General features: G+C 33.5%; 1 protein-coding gene across 8 annotated transcripts in view; it reads left to right on the top strand.

Annotated features, from left to right (window-relative positions):
* The window catches only part of LOC133185178 (proto-oncogene tyrosine-protein kinase ROS-like), a 57729-nt gene that overhangs the window by 8834 nt on the left and 23680 nt on the right, over window positions 1-25215 (top strand). For 4 of the 8 annotated variants that reach the window (XM_061320244.1, XM_061320242.1, XM_061320247.1 and 1 more), the window contains 7 exons: window positions 1941-1982; window positions 11841-11901; window positions 16319-16536; window positions 16777-16858; window positions 18426-18731; window positions 24213-24344; window positions 24949-24990. In XM_061320244.1, coding sequence (XP_061176228.1) covers window positions 1941-1982; window positions 11841-11901; window positions 16319-16536; window positions 16777-16858; window positions 18426-18731; window positions 24213-24344; window positions 24949-24990 — 883 coding nt within the window. Of the gene's footprint in view, window positions 1-56; window positions 121-745; window positions 810-1940; window positions 1983-11840; window positions 11902-16318; window positions 16537-16776; window positions 16859-18425; window positions 18732-24212; window positions 24345-24948; window positions 24991-25215 lie in introns of those variants that run through there. The other 4 variants (XM_061320249.1, XM_061320243.1, XM_061320245.1 and 1 more) reach the window with 3 other exon arrangements.

Below are 25215 nucleotides of genomic sequence, written 5' to 3'. Positions count from 1 at the left end.
CTTGTACTGAGGGATGGACCGGACAGGTAAATTATATCTACTGTAGATACATGTAAACATTACAAAGTAGGACCTGACTCCATGTGTCAGGACACTTGTACTGAGGGATGGACCGGACAGGTAAATTATATCTACATATCTACTTGTGTACATACATGTAAACATTACAAAGTAGGACCCGACTCCACTTGTCAGGACACTTGTACTGAGGGATGGACCGGACAGATAAATTATATCTACATATCTACTTATGTACATACATGTAAACATTACAAAGTAGGACCCGCAGGGTTAGAAACTCCCTAAAATTACAACTCGCAAATAATTGCGAGTACCAAGAAAGTGAACTCGCAATTTTATAAGACTACTCGCAATTTTCATATAAAGTTAAATTTATATAAATTAAATACATGTAACTTAAGGAAAAAATAACTACTGTGCAATACACAAAATACAGCTACAGTGTGACTTTTATTTAAATTACTGATTTAAATCAAAAGCATTGTGTTCTGTAATATTATATAATTTTGCTACAGTTTCAATGCAAAAAAAATCAACTCGCAAGTTTTTGCGAGTTACCTAATTTTTAACTCGCAATTTTGGAATTATAACTCGCGTTTTGCGAGTTGTATATAGTGAATTTCGAAACCTGCGGACCCGACTCCACGTGTCAGGACACTTGTACTGAGGGATGGACTGGACAGGTAAATTATATCTGCATTTCTACTTATGTACATACATGTAAACATTACAAAGTAGGACCTGACTCCATGTGTCAGGACACTTGTACTGGGGGATGGAATGGACAGGTAAATTATATCTACATATCTACTTACGTACATACATGTAAACATTACAAAGTAGGACCTTACTCCACGTGTCAGGACAACATCTTCTGGACCAGACAGGGAAATTATATCCTGATTCAAATACAAACCCAAATCTGTATAGCTTACCCAGGCCCGTAAAACCATATACAGTAAAACTTGTCTAATCCGGACAGCACTGGTTCCAAAGAAATTGGCCAGATTGGACAAAATTCTGGATTAGACAACATTTAAAACTATTGAATTTACTGCAAGGGACTTACAAGTTTACACGTATTAGACAAGATTTCGGATTACACAACATCGGATTACACAACTTAATTATGTAAATACAAACCCAAAACTACATAGCTTACCTAGACAGGTCAAATCATAAATTATACATACATGTATATGAAAATACAAAACCAAACTTGTACAGCGAATTTTATATTATACACATATATTTACATTTCCAATGTCTTTGTCCGAGATAAAATTACAAATTGTAAAAATACTTTATTTCTACATAAATCTACTGGTTCATCGATAGGCGCGGTTAAAAAGAATCACGTGCGGGGCGGGACAAATAGAGACAGAAGCGGGGCTATTAGCACGGGAATTTGCAGAATCAGGAGCATGTAAATATAAGGAATAACTGTCTTATTTTTTGGATTCATGACGATGATCAATCGATTGGCTTGCGTGATAATTTTATGCAAATTATCACGCAAGCCACTCGATTGATCACATCATGAATCCAAAAAATAAGACAGTTATTCCTTAAATAAATACAATACTTACAAATTCAAACTATTATTATAATAGCTGCAAAATTATAGAATATGTATACTTATTTACTCATGCCCCCTCCCCTCAAGTTTAAGTATATTATACAGCAACAATTGTTAATCACAGTGTCATACAACCTTGACCCTAACTTTACAGAGGGGACCTGTTGTATAATTGTACCCTATGTAAATTTTATTGTATTTCCTCCATTACAGAAAAGAAAGTCATTTACTTACTGGATATTTATGATAGATGTTCTTTCTGCATTATATAGGTGATATTTATGATAGATGTTTTTTCTGCATTATATAGGTACTTATAACCTTCATTTTGTAATTTCAGGGGAACAGTACAAGCAAAGCCCGAAGTTTACAACAAGAGGAGGTAGGGTCTTCTAATCGTTATACATAGTTTTTACTGATGTACCTAAGGGGGCTTGGGAGATGTTTCTTTCACCTAAAATTTGGGATGACAGAGTTTCCCAAAGTTTACTCATAAAATCTCCTTTATAAAGTTTGTAGCATTAATTCTCAAATAGGGTTAATGATATCAAGATTTATGGAAAATATGAAAAAAAATGGTGATTTTTTTTTTTTTATGTCTGTGTAAGTTGTCCCAGAGATATTTCAGACTGATGTTTCTATAGTGTGATATGTACATATTATACAAGGGTTAGAAAATCTGGTCTTTGTAGATTGCACATTTAGCTTTGAATGTTAAAAAAGATCTTGTCTGAATGAAATGAATCAGATTATTGATGGACTGTCTGTCATGTTGTGAACTTGTAGTAGGGAAGGTCTGGAAGCTGTGTGCTGGTGTATACATTAATGGTTTGACACTAAACTAATTTACTCATCAGAAACTAAAATTTATATTGGACCTAATGGGGAAAATCCTTCATAAAATCTGAAATCCCCACCAAAGGCTAAGTTTAAAAAAACTGTACATGTTCTAAGTATTCTTAAATCACAGCAAAAGGATTTGACTTCATCAGTGAAATTTTAAATTCAGTAGTGTTAATTGAGGAAAAGGGTGTTTCCCTCCATCAGCGTACCTTTGATGTTTGCCTCTGTGGTTGTATGGGGGGTGTGTTTGTTGTAGGGTGTAACTATATAGGAGCGCGGTAATCAGTTGTGTGTAACAAAGAAACCATCAGCCTTCAGTAATGTTCAGTTCGTCCTGGGCTTGGTAACTTTTAGAATTCGTGGCATGGAATTTCTCTACGATCTGTACTATTCCCTTTGCTTTCTGGCACTGTTTGAGAGTTAGGTACTGGGTTTGAGTGACGGTAATGATAAAAGATTAAGAAAATGGGAAGAGAATTCGAATGTTTTGTCATACAACAATGCCATTTAGTACACACAGTCATGTGTGGTACAGGGAAGGTAGAACTGCCAAGTCATAGTAACATAAAACAACTACATAAAAATCACAAATAATAATACAATGTTAACTGACATAGAAAGTTTTGGATCATGAACCTCAGATGTTCCAAATTATATATATATATATATATATATATATATATATAAGTTATTGGTTTTAATTCAAGGTAAAGTCAAACTTCTCTTTATCTTGAACTCATGGAATTGAGAGAAATTGAGATATCAGAGGATTAAAGATACTGTAAACTTACATAAATTAATTACCGCACCCTTCATCATCGATTGATTAGCACTAGGGCTGGGACGATATATCGAGATATCGATAATATCGATTCAATGTGAGGATGATACGCATATCGATACATATGAAGAAATATCGACATATCGCCCAAAAAATTCTGACTAATGTTTTCCTTTGTTTACTTAACATTTTGGGTTTAATATGTAAAATAAATATGCTTAATATAAATATAAATATGAAATACATAATAATTAAGACCACTTGTGCAAAATAATTAAGTTTTACAACAGATATACAACTTCTTTGAATAAATTATTCTTATATGTGAAGAAATGTTTTGTTCACTTCAATATAAAAAAAGGATTTATAATCAATTTAACATATCGTGATACATATCGTATCGTGGCTCAAATATCGGGATACGTATCGATATAAAAAAAGTTGTATCGTCCCAGCCCTAATTAGCACGATCATGAATTATCCCAATTTGAGCCAAGCCTCTATGTATTTGTTGTTATCTTGTATTAGTATGCACTTGAATTAGCAGTAAAGAAGCAGTGAGAAATGTGCTAAAATATGATAACTGCTAAAATAAATATGTTTACAGTATAGAGCTTTAGGTATACATAAAGAAAATCAGGTAGCAATTTCCAACTCACTTTGACACTCATATATCTGTGGTATTCCAATATTTGAGAGATGTCTACTTCCCTTGTTAATTGTCCGTCTTCAACTATAAACAAGCAAATAGTTGGGCTCCATTGTTTAAAATTACACCTTTCTGATAATTCTTCTTTAGAACTACTTATAATATATTATTTCAGGAAGAAAAGCTGAAACAAATTTTCAGAAGTTGTGTGAAATATGGATAGATGTTGAGTTGGTCAATGATCTTTTGGCACTGTTTATCTGTTATTAAGTAAGTTGAAGACTCGGGTCTGAGAAAAAGAACAACATGTCTTATACAGTTAGAAAAGCCGTATTACAGAGGACAAACCATTAAGGAAACCCTGATGGTAGCTTAGGGCTGATTGATTTCAGATTAACTCCTCAACAGAGCCTTGATCCTGGGGATTTCTCCATCATTGAGCCCTGATCCCGGGGATTTCTCCATCAACAGCTATCTCTCTTTTCTTGGAATGTCCATTTCTTACCTCACTACCAAAATTACAGATCAGGGAAGTCTTGTACACAATTACAGACAGAAGATTGGACATTACAGATCAGGGAAGTCTTGTACACAATTACAGACAGAAGATTGGACATTGAGTACAGAGATCCTGGTGACCCTATGAGGCTGATTTCACTGTAGGTCTGGAATAATTGAGTAGATTGCTGTAGATTGGCTGTGGACTGGTTTTAATTTGTTGGAATACCGTGGGGTCATTGTATATAGACAGGGATTTATAGGACTCCAATGAGAGGAGATCAGTGTAATTCTGGTAATGAGATGGAATGTTTTAACTGAGATGTCATGTATCTTTTGTAATTTCAACAACTCAGAGACATCTGATCACCTTGAAGCCTCATTCAGGCAGAATGCTCATTTTTCAGTTTGATAGATCTTTGCTGAAATTTATCTATAGTGACAAATATGTGACCTCTTCAGCATGTCTTCAAATAAAATGCATTTGGGAAAGATAATAGTTTTTAGCAATAGGATTTCTTTAAGCATAGATGGATAATATTTTGACTTCTAAGAATCCCCCCCCCCCCCAAAAATATATGCAATATTGATGAAACATACAAAGGTATAAACAAGCGATTCAGATTTTCAAAGACAAGAAGTCTCGTCTCTAAGACTTATGTATTGTGTGTTATGAACTTTTTTTCCTTTTTAATTTTAAAGGACTAGTTAAAGGATTAGTACATGTACTATGATGAGAAATTATTGTGTTGTTTAGAATATTAGGTACAAATCTATAGATTAATATTCTGCTGCAAGATATGGAAAATATGAATAATATACGGTCATATTAATAGAAGTAACTCATATTGAACTAAGAAGGTCTGTAGAAAGTTCAGTACTTGTCAGTTATCCCAGATCCCCTAACCTCAGATCTATAATGCTGTCATGCAGGGAGAAATAATGTAATTGGAAATAGATCAGATTTGTAGAAATCCAAAGTTCATTAAGATGTGGCACTGATTCCTTGGCAATGAAGTGGGTATTTCAAAGCCTCACTAATCAGATGTGGTGTTAGGTCTAATATCCAAAATAAAATCCTGCTCTATATTTGACCAGCTCTGTTTCAGGTTTTTACAGAGTGACAGCACTTTGTCATCTTTTACATAAAGTTACTGATTTTTTTTCCTTATATTAAACATTCCTTGATTTATGTATTGGTAGAATACTTTTATACTCATACAAATTAAAAAAAACTTGATGTTTGCAGCAGTGCTGGTATTTAGGATATAGGAAAATTTAAAAATGTTTCAAAAATTTCTTAAACAGTTTCATGTATTAATTTGCTAAATCTCGAACACCAGTATCTCAAACATCAGGGAGATGTTGAAGTGATTTGGTAGTCCCCGAACCACTTTTTTCTTTGCGCAGCTAGGTTAAGGCTGTCCGAAGGCTTAATTTTATGCATTAAATATATACTATTTTATATTGAGCAATGTTTTGATTTCAATTTGTAATCTATGTATACATACACAGTTAAGTTGTAAAGAGAGTTGAATAAGGTATTATAAAAAATCATTTTTGTGATGTCACATGACTGTGTTGATCACTGACGGACACTTATACATTTTCTTAACTGTTGCACAAAAATCGCATCGGCACAAGCGAAAAACAAAATTATTGTGAACGGCTTGTTACATAAATCAATTAAACGTATTCTTGGGTATATATAAGGTGCTGGGGGCAAGTCTGAATTTTATTTCATAAGAAAATATTTCATGAGAAATTCAACTTACCCACATACAAGGGGTCATTTTCCACTCCTCATCGCAATTTATACAAAATAGGATAAATTACATACAATCCCCCAGCAAAATTCAGTTAGAGGACATATTTCTCTAGTAGATTCACAAAGAATATCTTCAATTTATCCTTATTATTCACTTGTGCCAGTCTAATATATATAAGATTTATAGATTCTAACTCTGTCTACAGACACGTAAGGGGTCATTTCACATTCTTTTTTTTCAATTGTTTGAATAAATAAATGTTAGACAAGAAAAAGTAATAACGATATTATACTGCAAATATCTCACCATCATTACAGCCTTAAAACAACAATCAAAACATCAACGTAAAAAATTCTACATGTGATGTGAAAGGAATGTAAAAGTTATGACACTTTCCCAGTCATGTCAGCTCAAGTATGTAGTGACTTGACGTCATATGCCATTATGACGTCATATCTAGGTAGTTCAGAGAAGTTACTGCACTGCAGCTGGAACACTGTGATGTTCTTCGGACAGCCTTATCCTAGCTAGTTTTTTACCCTCGTTAATCTCAGTTCCTCAGATATCTCAAAGTTTAATCATGAGCCCATCAAGTTCAACATAATGAGGTTTGACTGTATTTATTTATCCAAAAATTTTCATTAAAAGTAATTCTTATTTTTGCATTCTCCCCAGAATCTCCTGGATGTTTGTTTTGTATACATAATGGCTGAACCCGAGTTATAAGCTAAAGTAAACTTCTCTGATCACCCTTTGTTCAGCAACCATCCGTCTGCTTGTCAGATCATTATCAGTTTTAAATTAACACATTTTTCAACTTCACTAGGCCAATTTCAGCCTAAGTTGGCAGAAAGTCCTAGCGGTAAAGGACTCCGAATTGTTCAAATGAAGGGTTATGCCCCCTACTATATTTAGGTAGGTAGTCAAGAAAGAGCAGAAATAGGATTGGGTCATTTAAATACATTCTTCTCAAGGCCTGCTGAACTAATTTTGCAAAATTCATCATATATGGGGTGAAAAAAAATCTTCCACAAACAACAAGACCAATCATATTGAATTTCCAAAGCTGCAAAGGCCTTCATTAACAAGGTAACCACTCCGGACTGGGAGGAGGGTTATCATGTAAAAATCCTCATAACATATATACAGTTTGTTTCACTGTCCCAATAACCTCAAAGGACTCCATTTCATGGGGCTGAAATTCAATCTCTTTGGAAGGATTAAATGAAGTTGAAAACTATAAACAGTGCAGATTTAAAAATTACCCCTGGGATTCTGTTGGAGAGATGTGACTACAGACTAAAGCCTGTCTAGAACACTAGTCAATCAGTCTCTCAATTAAAGCTGTCCTGATTTCTAGAAATAAATGTCCTCTAAGGATTATACTCTTGATTTATATAAAACTTTAGGTTTTTTTTCCAAATTGGGTGAGAGGGATATATCCATTGAAAAATAATTGCAGAAAAACATTCTACCCAGGATTCTCTTGTTAACTGTAAAACAGATAGAAATATCAGGAATTGTCAGAGAATTACTTGCCCCGGTGGTCATTAAGACCATTTAAAATTAAAGATGCTTCAAACCCCAACCTCTCCCACACTTGGATGTTCCTGGTGACATGGTGTGCGTAATGAAATTTTGAAGGCATGAGAAATGAGTATCACTTACTTCATCTAAATGCTACGTCTACTATAGATACTTGTATTTCCGCAGTAAGAGAGCAATACATTGGCTGGAATCAGATAAGTCAGGGAGATGTTGACCACAATGGCTGTTTGTTAGATCTCTGTGTTAGATAGACTGACTGGAGAAGTTAGGTACAGAAAACAAAGACCTTCCGAGATCAGGGGAAACTTAATTTATTTGCGATTTATGTTGGGTCAGATTATCTGTTTATTGACTGCTGGAATATTTGCTGCCAACACAGAAAAAAATAGTACACAAAGCAGTTCCTGTATCAGGCTGTATGGAACAAGGAGTGTGGCCGGATTAAGTTCACATATTCTAAATCAAATTAAGCAGCTATTTGCAGCCAAAGGTATATATATCAAATTATGTGGCCCATAGAAAATATGAAGGATGAGGGGCTCAGTCATGTCTCTGGTAGAGTTAGATAGCTTTTCGCTATGGAGATAAAAGCCCACATATCAACTTGACATTAAATAGGAGGCTGAAGTTTAACCCCCCCCCCCCCCCCCCAACACACACACACACAAAAGGCAGTCTTGACAGTGATTAGATCGCTGGCCTAAGTTTACATCAAAATAAGCAGTTTTCACAAGAATTAGATAGGAGGCTTAAGTCTACCATGTCTACATGAAGACAGGCAGCCTTCACAAGAATTTGACGGGAGATTTTTAGATTTTATTTATAGAAGTTTTAATTATATGATAATGTTCTTGTTGTTCTCTCATGTTAGACAAATTTGATTGGTTTAAAAAAATTATTAAAAAATACTTTTACCCTACCATGTGCATAAACCATGTCCTCTGGGTAACAGTACATCACAATGGTTGATAATTAATGCATGAAGTTGGGTAACAGTTCCGTATAAAATTGTAAACTGTGCAGAATGTTTGCACATAGATTCCCCATAGTTTAGATGCATTCTACATGCAGTATAACCAAAAAATATTACATATTTTAGATTAACATGTGAAATTGTTACCCTTGAAAAACCTTTGTTGACCTTGGCTTTGCCTCGGTTAACAATGGTTTTTGCAGGGTAACATATTTCGCATGTTACCCTAAAGAATGTTATATTTTTATAATACATGTACAGTGTTTAACTACACATGTAAGAAAGTACCTTCCATTTCTTCTGATTGGTTAATTAAGGACATACGCAGTGTACCTTACCTACTGATAATTTTTCAAGATATTCTTAATTTAAGATTATAGTGCCATCAGATGTTCGTAGACAAAAAATCAGCAGACATTACCAGGGGTTTTGAAAAGATATCAATTGATGAAAATTTCTGTATAATTCAAAGAAAAATGTACAAAAATTACTTAACATATATTCTAGATGTTTTGTTTATTAAAACTTCTTTTAGAAGAAGTGTACAATAGCATATATAGACATTAAAATGTAGCACACATTTCCTTTAAGTTTTGGAACTCTTCAACTCCAGGGAAAAAGACAATAAAGTTCAAACTACGTTGCGTATGTCCTTAAATAAGATTAGCTAGTATTGATTTCATTTGTTAAACTTTGCTATGCAATTTCGCATCAAAGAGAAAGTAAAAGTGATAGATAAGATGCTTGTTGTTAACAGCTTATGAGAAATAGAGTATTCCTTTACTGTGGACATTAACATATTGCTCACAATTATAAACTGTATTCTCATGATCAGCTGATGATTTAGCCTGCAGTTTATCAGAGGCTTAGAAGATCTTTTATATGATAAAGCAAGTTTGTTTTGACAAAATAATTACCTGGTAATTACCCCTCAACAGATAAAATTCACTCACAATAGCAGCAGGAAAAGAACATTATATTAAATGGAGGACTGAACAGACTGCAGTGAGATATAGGTCTGACAATACATGGAGTGACACGGCTGTAGTGTCAATACTGCACCTAGTGGAGAGTTTATTCCTAATAATCTGTGAGATTGGTCAATTAAAAACCTATTACTGTGCTAGCTTATCAGTGGGGCTCTGCTACTCTTTACTTCGGCAGAGTGAGGGGTGTCTGTCAGTACAGTGGTAATGAGGTAATGATAGAATTGCAGAGATATGGGGGCAGAGAAAGTGATGTCTGTCAGGTGTAAACAGGTGGTAATTCTACCTGGGCCACCCTTAAAATAACCAGGATGGAGTTCACCTGTTGATGTTTTTATCAAAAATAAATGACACAATCCATGTTGTTTCCTTTTACAGGGATTGTGTACCATAGCAAAATAACTGTATAACATTTAAGCTTAAATTACATGCATGTCATGAATAAAAGATATGAATAAAGATTGTCTAGGAATACAGTTGCTTTAAAAGAAAAGTCTTTCCCTAACTTCACCAATGTTTATAAAACAAAGAGATCAAGGCAATTTTGTATTGTGTCTGTCATTTGGATGGTTATAGAGAAAAATACTTGACATTTAAGTTTTGTATCGATACTACAGTAAAGTTAATGACTGACAGAGCCACAGAGCTGCAGTAACGTGTACAAAATTATCTGCATCAATAAACGCACTTCCTGCAACACAATTTTAAACAGTGTCCTCTAGTATTAAGTAGTTATGAATGGCAGCTTTCATTGCATTTTGCAGTCAGGATTATTTTTTTGCATTGGGTATCATGTGGAGATATTGTTATTAGTACATACAGCAGGGTACTGTACTATTTTAAGCCTCGAGACGGAATACCCAGGATTTCCTGCAACTATCAGGAAATGGTTTAATTGGAGTCATTTGAGTTTTCCCATTTTTGGATGAATGGAAAATCTTCATGAGAAGCACCCAGGGAAAATTTAAAAAACTGCTACAAAAAGTTTCAGTAGAGAAGCCATTGAAAATGTCAAATTAAGGTTTTGTAGAACATGCAGGAGGGAAATCTGAAACAGAGAACAAAAAAACCAAAGTTAATCTTGATCAAGTCTTTGTGGACAGGGGATGCTCACTTCACATGGCACCTGATCCCACCTCTGATGTCTTAGAGGTCCGTGTTTGCTCTGCTCCTATTTTGTAATGTTTAATGGACTTTTGAGCTCGAAAACTGTTTGTTATCACCACATATTTCACTTATAGTCATCAATTGCCCTATTGGGTCTGTAGATTTGAACAGGCAAGATGGAATTCTGCAGGAAGGGGTCAGGTAGCTAACATCAAACATTATCAAATGACAGGTACCAAGGCCACTGTAACACTAGGTTTACAAAAAAATGGCTGGAATTTTACTACAATTCTACAGGTACGTAGATTCCTGACGGAGACATTCTGTGTGGCTGTAATTTCTATCAATCGCTCATCAAAGCTGACAGAACACTTAGAGTAAACATGCAGTACAAGAGAGGGGCTCTTGATCCCCGCTTAAGCTGGAGCATGTATATTTGAGGAGTACATTGTTTATCTGTATCTATATACACCTACAGTGAAGTGAATACGGGAACACCAAGTACACACTGTTCCCAGAAAAAACTCACTGGCAGCGAGAACCTAATTAATACAGAAAACAAATATCTACACCTGATTATTGTAAAAGATCATCAATTTAACTTATCAAATCAGGAATTTGTAGAATCCTGTAATATATTGCACATTATTCCAAAGGAATTAAGAATTTGAGAGCTTCAAGTGATCTTATGCCGTGATATAAAGTCTCAGAACCACCCATTGCACTTACGACATTTAAGCTGAGAAAGGAAAAATGAAAATCTTGATGGAAGAACATGCAGACAAATAATTTACATCAAGAGGACATAATTTAATTATCATGAGCTACCTTTGCCATGAGGACATAATTGATATTGAGCCATACCTTTGTCAAGACCTTTTTGATGTAGGCTAACATTTATATTTCTGATTGACAGACATAAATATCTCATGTATTTAAGAAACATGAGTACTTGAAAGAATATTTAATTATTATAAATGACAATCAGGCAATGAAAATGTTTTTTATATATAGACAGACCTTCAATAATTTTTCAGCAAGAACATCAATAAAATGAAAAATAAAAAAAAATTCCTTTCTTTTCAGAGCCAGTATTGTAGCGAAGGATGCCTCCGAGCACTGAAGACATATGCTGACCAAATTCGAGGTATGTTAAACAAAACTCAAAATCAATACATATACACAAAGTATAACAAAGAACTCAGATCATTCTTACAACAGAATGTTAGATGATGCAATGTCAACATACACCTGGGATAGCTGGTGTCTACAGATTGCCAGGAAAGCTATCCAAAAAAATAAACAGCAGCTGTCAGAGTGCCAACAGAGGAAATTCTGGCAGACTTCTTGCGCTGTATTGTGTTTTTTTGTTGTAATTATTGTTTATAGAGATCATGAGATATTCTCTAGTTATGAAGATTGGTTATATAAGATTTAACCGATTTAATCATCAGATTTACATACCGGTGATTTTTTTGTTCTACCATATGCTTTATTAATATCACTATATAATTAATTGTGAAAGCATTTAAATGCTTTTGAATTAGTTAACAATTCATAAAAAAATAAGTCTTTTTAAATGATTTGATATTATATTTTGATTAATTAATTCATTTGAATTGTATTAATGGCTTTGATGAAATTGGAAATGGTGATTCAGAAAAATATATTTATTTCCAAAATAATATCATTAAAATCTCAAGGACAAATAAAATATGCCTGCATGCAGTTTTCTCTTGTACTCCTCCATCGTCCTACAGTGGTGATTATTTTCAATCACAAAACGTTGTTTGTGTTCTACTGTTGAAGAATAACAATTTAATTTCTCGGTGGTTTATCCCCTTTCCAAATTACAAGAGACGTGGGATCAACCAATTCTTGCTCTGTGGTTCATATCCATCAAAAATCTCAATAATTACTGCTATAATTAACATACATTGTTGATTGATATTGATTGAAACAGGGTACCATGCTGACTGTGCAATACACTAAGTTTGATGGGAGTGATAAACTATAAAGTTCGAGTAAAGCAATATTTTTACATAAAATCCAATATTTTTCAGAGCAATTTTATTATTGAAATAAAAGGGATAAAATTGGAATCTAGGTTTTATAGTTTAGTTTAATTTTCAAGAAATGTTTATATGAGTTTTTTTGGGGTTGAATATTGATGTGCCTGAAAGATAAATTAATAAATTAAAAATTAGAACCCAGCTAGGAGATTTAAAAATATTCCAGTGGTATCCTGTATGTTTGGAATACTTAAAAAATTCATCATATCACAGAAGACATTGTTTTACAATAATGACACAATCAGAGATAGTTTTGTTTTGTTTTTTTTTTTCCATGTCTTGCCTTATATTGAAAGGAGGTTGCAATCTTATTTTCCCTGCTTTTGCCCAGCTGCAGAATTGTAGCTCTTTGTAAAAAAAAAATATATATATTGATATACTGGAGAGCTACAGTTTCACCATAGAAAAAAACTGTATATTTATTGAGCACAAAAATTTGTGCTCATTTCTAAATTTATTTCTCAAAATTCTTACCTAAACTGTACGAAAAAATCCTTTGAGCTCTGTCAAATGCTCTTGTCCCAGTGGACATCTGCACAAAGTGCATGTATTGGACCAAATCTTGTCCTCCAAAATGGCAGTATAGACAAGCGAAATCTACAGTGTCCTCAATTTCAGAAGGGTCATTTACAAGCCTTATGGAGATTGTTTTGTTGTGGAAATAGTAAAAGAATATGTTAGGTACACATGGTTAGTATTGTTTTGAGATGGCAGTTTAAATATAAGGAGAAATAAATTGAGAAAAAGCACCCTTTTTTGTGTGCAATAATATTAAATATATGTGCACTTTTTTCAATGAATGGCACAGTAACTCTCTGGTCATCCATCCCGGACCAGTGAGCTACAGATCTGCAGCTAGCTTTTTGCCTTTTCACAATTTGTATTGTTTAAGGGATTTTTGTGATTGATCACTATTTTTTATCTTCAATTTTTATTAAAATGAACAATATGGATGCAGGGATTTTTTTTTTAAAATTTATAATTGTGAGTGTCTGCAACATGATAGGTATAGATTATTATAAGGAATGGAAAGTTCACAGATACATAGATTTTTTATGTTGGTTGAAATTACAGACTCCTGGGCCATAAAACTTGACGAGCTCACTAATTTTCATCTTGGTCTCACTTTTACATAAGGAATGAATAGTAGAAAAGTAAGATTGAAACCAAAAGTAAGCTCATCTAAGTTTTATGACCCCGGAACCAGTTTCCAGTTTTGTATAAGTTACACTTGGTTATTTTTTGTTACTTTCTGCAAAATAAAAAAATGTTCCAAACAAATTTTCTAAACTGATATTTTCATTTTTTGCATTTTCTGTTTTGGACAGGTTCAATATTATATTGGTTTGTCTTTTTTTGTTTACAAAAAATGTTTTAGTTGCTTCAGCATCTTCAATTATAACTTTCACAGTCAGATATAATTTTTTATGTGTTACTTTAAATTTTAATGCCAATAATATTTTTCGGAGAACAGCCATTAAAAGACCAAAAACTGGGAACAAACTCATTGGAGTAAAAATTTGAATTAGTAAAACTCTTCAAATAAATTGAAAATAAAATAAAATTTTCATTAGGAGTTGATTTGTTTTTAAATAATATCCAGATTCACTAACTTGCAACATTTTAAACAGTATGTTTGTGATGAAAATCAAGATATTCAAACAGTTAATTCTGAAATATGTGTAATAGACATGTACAGGTCACAAAGTTGCTCTGGACTGTGAACCATTAGATGTCATAACAGTTAGTAGCTAGAAAGCTATTATTGTATTCCTCAACACATAGAATCCTTTAATTTAATATATAATGAATTAATGGCTTACATTTCCTCCAAATTATTGACACAATTCCACAGGTCAGGGTATTACAGTATTAGTAGCCTATTGCCCAACACTGGACAACAATGGAAAGATTTATAATGAGGAAGGGGGATGTAAAAGCCAATTCAATCAGTGTACCAGAATTTCATGCAGGGTTCCTATTAAGAATACAATGAGATTTCCTATTTATTCAGTAAAAACTGCTAAATCAATTTGAGTTGTGCGGGTTTGGTCTGCTGGCAGTAATAAGAGGCCGAGAATGTACGCATGTATTAGAAATGTAATAATCGTAATAATCGGTTAAGTTCAGAGTTCTGATAAATCTGATTTAATTATTGTTCATATTTAATTGATTGGCGGAATTTCCTGTCATGTAATCTCTGTACCAGACTCTGTTGCGTACTCAGCAGTTCAGCAGAAGGCGACCAGAACTTAGATTTTTACAAAGATCTCATATTTCACATGAAATATATTTTACTTGTTATAGAGATGGTTAATAAATCATTTCGAATTCTTGTAAAATTCTAATTCATGAAACTTTACACTAAATATTTTTACTGAATGAATTAAGAAAATTCTGTTAATTTTTAAGTTGTAATTATGTTAGTTTACAACTGACACAATATACAAACATAATATTAAAGTTGTTTTTTTTTTTACTTCAGCAGTTGTTATTTCCCTATCTCTTATTTAGCATGATTGATTACATACTGGTCAAAATATTTTCTTTAAGTTGATCGTGAACAGATGGGTAATTTCTTGCTCTGTTTCTTTTCAGGCCTGTACACACTGAAGCTTTATGATGGACAGCCCTAGAGTTGTTCTCACTTTTTTGCATGATTAAGAAGTGGTTAGCTGGCATATTTTTGTAGATTAGTAATTTTTTTTTGGCCAGCTTCTCTGAAATGAGATTATTTTTGGTTGTGAGGGTTCATGTGGCTCTTTGCTTATGCCTGGTGAAAATTACCATTTTGTATCAGGATTGTGTCAAACGTTTACTTAAACTGGAGGACAAACCTGACAAAGACATCTGACAATGCTTTGATTGCTAAGTAATTAGATATTTGACAATGTAGAAATTCTTAAAGAGTTGTTAGGGCTTACAATGTATAGTCTTGTCAGTCAATTAACCAAATGCCAACAAAAAAGAAAAAAAGAAAAAAAAAAGATGTGAAGTCTTTATAGAGATGGAATTAAATCAAAAATCTAAAAATACATTTGATTATACTTACATCCCCCTCCCCATATATGAAAATAAATCAAAATATCAGGGAAAAACCATAATTTTTAATTAGCTGTCCTTCATTATATAAGCTACGGATGACATAATGTTCATGTGTCATGGGCTCTGTAGTCCCTGGAGGAGAGGCTATCAAATGAAAAAAGAATTCATAATAAAAAAAAAAACAAACCTGTCTAATCTTTTTAACCCAGGAAAGATTTTAATTTTGTATTCATGCACTAAAGATACACCAAGTTAAATATTCTGTACAAATCAGCATGTCAGACCATGGCCAACATTGACTGGTTGTTCATTGACTGGGGTTATTGTAAGATCTGAAGAAACATGAGATCAGCTCACAATAAAATTAATCGCGTAGAAATTGATAAATGTGAAAAAATTGTAATGCTGATTTACTAATGGACAGTACAATTAACTCTTTTTGTATAGCCCAGTTACCTCCCCTCCCAGTACCGGAGCTGAAAAATGGTAGGAAGAGTCATTCATCTGTGGTACTTCACTGGAACACTGCGCGGTTGCCTAACATCACCTATTATGTCCAGGCCCGCATGCCAGACACCACCAGTACTTGGGAGATCACCAGCGCCACTTGGTTGGAAGGAGGGGATATTAACGTCACCAATCTTAGACCATTTGTAACTTACAAGGTAAACTCTTCACAATTACATGTAAGTAGGCTGGTTGATGTTTCAGGTGTATTGAAATAATTATTGTTAAATACCAAGTCAAAACTTTGAATTAGAAGTAAGTTAACTTGATTTTAGAATTATGTCATATATATTGAAATTTTGAATTGACTTTTGTGCCTTTAAAAAAGATGAGTTTTGTGTGCCTACAGAGTGATCATAACGTTGCAGGATACGTCGTAACCGAGATTTATTTAATAGTTTCAGATCCTGTTGGTAATCACTCCCAGGGACTTCTTATCCAGCAACGAATCAGAACCAATCACCACAGAGCCTTACGGAGGTATGACCTATAAAAAAGGAGATGTTTTAGTAACCACCCCCCCCCCCCCCCACACACACCAATCACCACAGAGCCTTACGGAGGTATGACCTATAAAAAAGGAAATTTTTAGTAACACCCCCCCCCAACCCCACACACACACCAATCACCACAGAGCCTTACGGAGGTATTACCTATAAAAAAGGAGATGATTTAGTAACACCCCCTCCCCCCCCCCCCCCCTCGACACACACACACATACACACAAAGAGAGAAGGGAAAAAAATAGAGAAACCTGATTTGTATGAAGGGCATCATGGAAGATGCTGTCTGTATTTCATTGTTGTTTGATACACAAATACACTGTACAGTGTCCAAAGGCTCAGGCAGCTCAGTGTTCTTCAAGATTAAAATTTAAGGTTGTATGGGATACACTCTATTGGGATGGAGGGGGGCTGTGTAGTAGAGTGAGTAACTGTATAATGTGTATATAGTTGACAGATGTATGAGAGGTGCCAACAGTTAGCGTCATTATTTATATATGATATAATTGATAAATACAGTATATATAAACTACTCGTCACTCTGTGCAGTTTACTAATATACAGAGGGTACGGAATTAATTTGAGACATACATACGCATTAAGTGTTCGTCAAAAAATGTGTGGAACAGCGTAGACATTGAGGTGACATTGAGGTTCTGAGGTCACAGATGTCAGGGGTGCTGAAGTTTAATGAGATGGAAAACATTACTCCATGTGTTAATGTACAGTGTATGATCTACAGCACTAAGTCTGACCTCTCTTCATTATACCATGTGTGCCCAATCTTGAGACAGCTCTGCTTATACCTTCTTCTAATAATAAGAGTCATTTGTCATGATTATTCAACTGCTCAGCCAATTTGCACAGAAATCCTGATCATCAGGCTGACAAATTTTTATGTCTGTTTGAATGAGACTCTTGTCTTTGAGGAAATCTGTTGGAGCTCAGAGCCTGCTACAATGCAGAGTGTCATAGATCCATTATATTAAAAGAATCAAAATTCAGAAATTAGCTAACAGATGCTGAGCATGCATTTGTACATTGTACCAAAACAGAAATAATTCTGTTGAATTTTTGAAACCAAAGCATTGCTTTTGTGTTCTTATTTATTTGTACACACTCTAATGATTTTCAATTTTAATGTACTTAGTTCCACTCTCATTTCTTCTGATTTTTTTCCTCTTTAGTCTAATTTATTTTTTACATTAAACAAAAAGAATTACTGTTTTATGAAATCCCTCATCTGACTATGACAGGACCTCATCTAAATCAGTATTAGAGTTAATTCATAAAATTTTCGAAGTCAGCAAGCTTTTTATTAGAAGAAGAATGTTTTTATTTTATGACTTCCTGTAGCTGATGTTGATATTTTATTTTATGACTTCCTGTAGCTGATGTTGATATTTTATTTTATGACTTCCTGTAGCTGATGTTGATATTTTATTTTATGACTTCCTGTAGCTGATGTTGATATTTTATAAGAAGAAATGGAGTAAATGTTAGCCAGGATTTCCTCTGTATTTTTCATCCTTGTATCATTTAAGCTCCCTCTGAAGCTCCACGTATTTCTGATGTTTCATCACCCACACCAACTGTTATCTCCGTGACCTGGAAACCACCCATGTATACCAATGGACAGTTGCTAGGATACTACTTAACCTTGACCCCTGTAAGCCCCCAGAGCAAGGACAAGAAGAGGACCATCAGAGAGGTGGCTCCGGATACCACCCAGTGGACGTTCAGGCAGCTGAAACCTGCCCAGGTTTATCTAGTGAATATATCAGCGACAAACTCGGCTGGAAAAGGCCCGTCTGCGTCTGTTAATGTAACTACCCCCGGTCCAGGAAATTGTAAGTTAATTGTAGAAACTTAGAACTTAAGGAATTTTAATTCTGCATTGTATCAAATGCTTGCTTCTCTTTGTGTTACATACATGGTAGCTGTATTTTTTCTTTCCTTTTTTTTTTTTCTTAATAAAAACGGCAACAATTAATTGATGTTGGGAAGCATTGACTATCTTCTATTTAGGCACCCTAAGGCTCTTTTAAAAACCAAAAAAGCAACATTAAGAAAAAATATAAAAAAAGAAAAGTACATATACAAATACCAAAAAACCCGTAATTTGTATCATGAAATCTGGATTAAAATAGATGCCTGCAGTCTTTAACAGGTCTGATATTCTTTGGCAGTCAATTAAGCTTCATTTGTAGAGAAGGTGGTATTTTTAAAATAATAATTATACTGAAAAGACGTCTTAATAAAATTGTTAATGAATAACTGAAGATGAAATGTGTATCTTGAGGGTAGTCAATTTGAAATAGTAATTACCAGTGGGATTCAATTAAAGAAACTCATTAACTGATGCTGCAGTCACATCCCATAGTCAGGGATGGGTCGGATTTACTGTGAAATAATGCTCAGATATGTAAGTTCTGTCTATTACGTCAAGAAAACTCACGGCAAACATCCAGATCGTAGAGTAAAAAAATTTGTTATAATCTACTCCACAATAAAGAAAAATCCTGTGTTTATGGTAACTTTCACTTAAACAGAAACATCTGTTTCCAACTGTGATACAGGCAATTCATAGTGAACAAAAAATAACTTTATTAATTAGTAGAGTAAGTTGTTTGTAGTGTAAAAATATAACTTTGTAGGGAGTCTGTGGCTGCTACCTTATTTTTGGGAGAGAGTCTGCAGTTCATTTTCTCAAAGAAGTAAAACAAAATGATTTCTTTAATGTCCTTCAGGTCAAGGTCATGTAGGTACATGGACTTTTTTTCTGACTCAGAAAACCTGATATTCCTACACCCAGAAACTTGAAAGTTCTGTAGCTTCTGAAAGGAAAATGAAAGAAATTTTAACAGACTCTGAGAAAATTTAAGGCAAAGAAGCTTAATGTTGTAGAATATGATGTAATTTTCACCCTCTCCCCTTCTGAGTTTTTTGGGGATAAATTTCATGTTCTAAGGTGCCTTACCTTCCTTCTATTCTCCAGAAGTCGTCCACTGACATATTGATTCAACAGAAATTGAGTTTTTCTCTGTAGTTTATCTTGCAATACACCACAGTCGAGTCAGACTTACTCGTGCTGGAGGAAATCTCTCATCTTGTGAGTTCAGTCTGAGTCAATGCTCCGTTTCGCCGTTTCTATGAAATCATACCCTGAGCTGTCTCTGCCTGCCTAATCATTGCTGGAATTTATCAGCTTCAGAATTAAAATAAAGAATGATAAAACTTTGTAAAGGATCAATAGAAATGTTGGATTTTTGCAGTACATAATTCTTCTTACATTATTAAAGCTCTTCTTTTCATGCTGTGGCAGAATTTGTAATTATTGCAAATGTATGCAGAGTTGAGGGTTTCTGTCTAAAAATTGTCTATTTTCCATGTGTTTCTATAATCCTTTTAACATGTTTTGCCTATATGATGGATTGCGTGATTTTAGAAGTCGTTTGTTTTAATTGTCTGCACATTACTCCCAATTTATCTTATGCTCTTTTCCGTTTTGATTCATTTCCATCATTAGAATAAGGGAGGTAACTCTGGCTGAAACCGTGATCTGTCACAGCGGGAGTAATGTAAGTTATGTAAATATATGGCAGGTTTTAATCAAGCTCAACAGTCAGTTTACTTGTCTGTCTGAACTTGGCTGGAGTTTATACTGCAGGTTTATCAGGTTTGGACAACTTCCCTGTATGGAAATAAGAACAAAACTGAAAATCACTTAGAAACCACATTTTTACACATGCCCTCTACAGCGTTCATATTTGTATTCAATCCAAGGTACCAAAAGTGACACTATATCCACGGTGTCAGATTTTCTTAAACCCATGTCTTATTCTTCTGCATGCCAGTAGTTTTTGTTAAAGGTAGAATATTTAATATGTACAATCTGTAAATTTTAAAATAATTTAAATAATCTTCAAAAAAATTCAAACTTCATTAAGGGTGTGTCTGAATATATACATGCTGTTATCTGATTGGACAGAGAGACGTCTATTATGTTTAGCTTATAGATATAAAACTCTTTTAATGACTTTTAATTATTGAACTCTGTAGTAGTAATTTTTTCATTGAGCTGAAATTGAAGGCATGGTGGGCAGAAACTTAGTTGATTATTGACTGAGAGCTATAAGTCAGCTTTTAGAAGCTTTTTTTATGTGAATTAACTTGATTACGTCTCTGAAGTTTTCTTCATTACTTGAGCAAATTTAATTGTCGATGCTCCTTGATCAAATACTCTTTATTACAAGGCAAACATAGCCCTTCTGTAAATTTCTATTCTTATTGGCCAGCGAGGCTCAAGTTTGTGTCTGAAATTTTAATAATTAATTTTCAACATAATTCTGAGGACTTTACAAATTAATTCAAGTAAAACTGCCGTAGCTAAAGTTGAAGAAACTCCTATAGAGTCAGACAAGATTTCAAACTGTTAGAGTTATGAGTTTATAGAATTTTACTTTAATAATACGACTCCTCAACAAATCAAAAATAATTACCTCAACCAAGACTGAAACAGACAAGAATATTATGTAGTCTGTTATTATGTTGCTGATTTTGTGCTTTAAGAGGTATCATGCTTAGCATATTTGAATCTCACCCAAATATATTTTACTTAAATAATTAAAAGTTCAAGTTCTTGATAATTAAGTCAGGTGCATGCATTATCTTAAAGTTTATATGCACAATTCTAATTTAGTCAAGAAGCACAAATTTACCATGTCTTTATTTCAGTAACATATCCAATTCAAAATATTTGGAATGAATCTCAAAAATGAAGGTTCAAAAGTAGCTTTATGTTATTACAGACTATGTTCCAGGCCAAAGTTTAAAACAGATTCAGCAAGCTCTGAATTACAGTCAGTCCTGGTTATTTCAAACTCAATGGGACAGAAAAAACTTCCAGATTAATTATCAACAAAAAAAGCAACTTTCAAATGTTTATAGTATAATTTTAATTAAGAGAACAAAAAAAAGATATGTATATTGATGCAGGTATATTTGAATGATAAAATTTATTATTAATGTCAATTAAATCCTCGAAGTGAGAACTATGTAAGCTAGCAGATTAACTCCAATACTCTTCTGTTTTTTACACAGAATTTCCCTTTTCTAGACTGGGATAATTATAGTGCTGCTATCATTTAATGATTTGTCATTTCAAGCTAAAAACAGGAAACATGTATCATTAAAAAATCAAAAAGTAATTTTACCAACAGAAATTTGCTATGAAAATCACACTCTGCCCCATTTTATTTCATGGTTTGCCAAAGGCAAGATAGATGTAACGAAGAAGGAGCTATTTTTACAGTGACATAATTTAGTAGAAAAAAAATATTTTTGTAAATTATAAGATGTTTGATAATTAAGAATGCATTATAATCAGATCTCTAACTATTTTGATTGCATCACAGAAATGTGCAGTAGATTTAACCTTTTTTTTTTACCTATAGGGGAGATTTGACAGAAGTTGTTTCACGTACATTCTGCATGTTGGTTTTTCGTTTCTGCTGAAATGTTTAAAGAATATGATACATTGACATAACACCAGAAGACCTGATTAGCCGGAGGTTTCTTGTTTATAGAAGTGGCTGAACTGTACCTGAGTCCCCAGTATCTGTCAGTTCATTCTCACTGAATGTCTATAACAAAACACTGCTTTTCTCAGCAGCAAGGCTTTCAGTATAATTTTTGTTGGTAATACACAAGTTCAGTGGCCCAGCAGGTTAAATAAAGCATGCAGAAAAGTGCAGTGCACAAAAAAAAAATTACTGGGTTAAAACAAAAATTCATGGCTTGATGTCAATTTTCACAATGTTAAAAATTTGACTGTACTGGAACATATCCCAAGCGACATACAATGTTAGAGAAATTTAGATTAATTATTTTCACATTCTAATGTATATTTAAACAATGAAGTGCTTTCTTTGCTTGTTAGTATGGGAATTAATGTTGCAGCTGTTGCTGGAAAAATGCATATGTAATTTTTTTTCTGCAATAGCTGCAATTAATTCCCATACTAACAAACAAAGAAAGATATTTTATTATTTATATTTATATATCTGTACAAAAAATCATCTAAAGTAGGATTAAGTAGATTAAATATTGTATTATTGACAAGTATTTCATTGTACGTTTCATTGATGGAAGAGCCACTGTTCAAGAAATCTTTACAGGTGTTATGCTTACTGCTGTTTAATGACTGATAAACAGCAATGGTTTTCTTAAGAAATAAAGGAGATGATATTCAGTGGATGGAAATATACAGTAATGAATTGAAAGTTAAATAAAATAATATGGTAATTTAATACTTTAATAGATTCACTTCTAAATCTATATGACATCGATGTAAACTAATTAAATCATGTAACAGTACTAGTTTTGTGTACCTATATATATATATATATATATATATATATATATATATATATATATATATATATATATATATATATATATATATATATATATATATATATAGATAAAGCACAATTTACAACAACTCTTAAACTAACATAACTGCCCTAAGTGAAGAAATATTAATATAGAAAGCACAAAGAAATTCACTTTTATAAGGATACCCACTTCCGCCCCAGCCCGGGGTTGAACTCTCGACCTACGGAATCTGTCTCCTAGCAGTACAGGAACAGCGCGTTAGACCGCTCGGCTATCTAGGCAAGTCTAAAAACTTGCTTTCAATGCCGATGGAATTCTCACAGCGCTGCCCTACACTACATGGTCATTGAGAATGGAAGTGAGATACAGTTATTTGGACATTAGCTTTATTAGAGGATCGTTACCTTTGTGCTTTCTATATTAATATTTCTTCACTTAGGGCAGTTATGTTAGTTTAAGAGTTGTTGTAAATTGTGCTTTATAAATAAAATTAATTTCATTACAACGTGTATTGGTAACGATCCTCTAATAAAACTAATGTCCAAATATCTGTATCTCACTTCCATTCTCAATGACCGTGTAGTGTAGGGCAGCGCTGTGAGAATTCCATCGGCATCGAAAGCAAGTTTTTAGACTTGCCTAGATAGCCGAGCGGTCTAACGCGCTGTTCCTGTACTGCTAGGAGACAGATTCCGTAGGTCGAGAGTTCAACCCCGGGCTGGGGCGGAAGTGGGTATCCTTATAAAAGTGAATTTCTTTGTGCTTTCTATATATATATATATATATATATATATATATATATATATATATATATATATATATATATATATATATATATATATATATATATACATACTCTCTTTTAAAATCAACATTCCTCTCTCTCTCTCTCCTCTCTCTCTCTATATATAATATGATGTATGTATTTGCAGTATCGACAGAGGATGCCCCATTCCTGGTCCTCGCCCAGGACAACAAAGTGGTCAAACAGAATATGAAGCTCCTCATAACCTCTGACCCTGAGACACTCTCAACTTTGACACCTTCTAATACAAAGGTCAAAGGTAATTACAATACCTCTCCTATTATGCTTTACTTCAAGGAAACTAGTATACAACTCATTATAATCTATAATTAATTCAATTATCATGGAGAAAAGAAAACTATTTACTGGTACTGTTTGTGAAATTTTACTGTGATAATGCAGTTGATTTGAGGATTTGCTAATCTTGATAGACAATTCTTTGTGTCCTGTATTTGATGTCCTTTAGCACAAAATTAATATTTCTTCATAAACCTCCTACGTTTTTTTATCTACTTGGTTATTTTTTACAGTCAGTTTAACTCCATTTCTTACCAGAATTTTTGGTTTTAGTCAAATGAACTGCAACCAAAGTGTTCTTTTTTTAGCACCCTTCTTGCATTTATTATCAAGCACTGATCAACACATCTGAATATGAATTTACTAAAGTTATTCCCCTTTACACGTTAAAGAAAAATAATTATCAGTGTAAATTCCAAATTATCTATTTACAGGAATCATGACATTTTCTGAAACAAATTTGGCAATACATGTATTTTAAATTGATGTAGATTTTTAATAAAATGGGTCTGGTCTAGAAGTCTAAGTTAGTTGATTAACTTGTATTTTTTTCTGCAAACAAAAAGGATCCACAGTATTATTCCAAATTCCCGGTGATGAGGTCACAGGTAACTATGGAAACATCATGAGCCTGAAAAACATCATTTCATTGGATGTTAATTGTTGTGGTGTTGTGTTCTCATTGGATGATTTCATTGGGTGCTTTCAGCAAAATTTGTCCAATCAAAACAAGAATAAATCTTTTTATTATATCTTGTAGATGTATTATTGGGAAGGGGTGACCAAACATGTCCTATACATCTCTGTGTCTTCGTTTTTATGTGGTTTTGTTG

This window comes from Saccostrea echinata, unplaced genomic scaffold (assembly GCF_033153115.1).
Source record: "Saccostrea echinata isolate AGI-Se365-2 ecotype Australia unplaced genomic scaffold, CSIRO_AGI_Sech_v1 ptg000012l, whole genome shotgun sequence".
In the NCBI taxonomy this organism is placed as follows: domain Eukaryota; kingdom Metazoa; phylum Mollusca; class Bivalvia; order Ostreida; family Ostreidae; genus Saccostrea; species Saccostrea echinata.
Note: the sequence above shows the minus strand (reverse complement) of the source record. Positions and strands in the feature narration are given on the sequence as shown.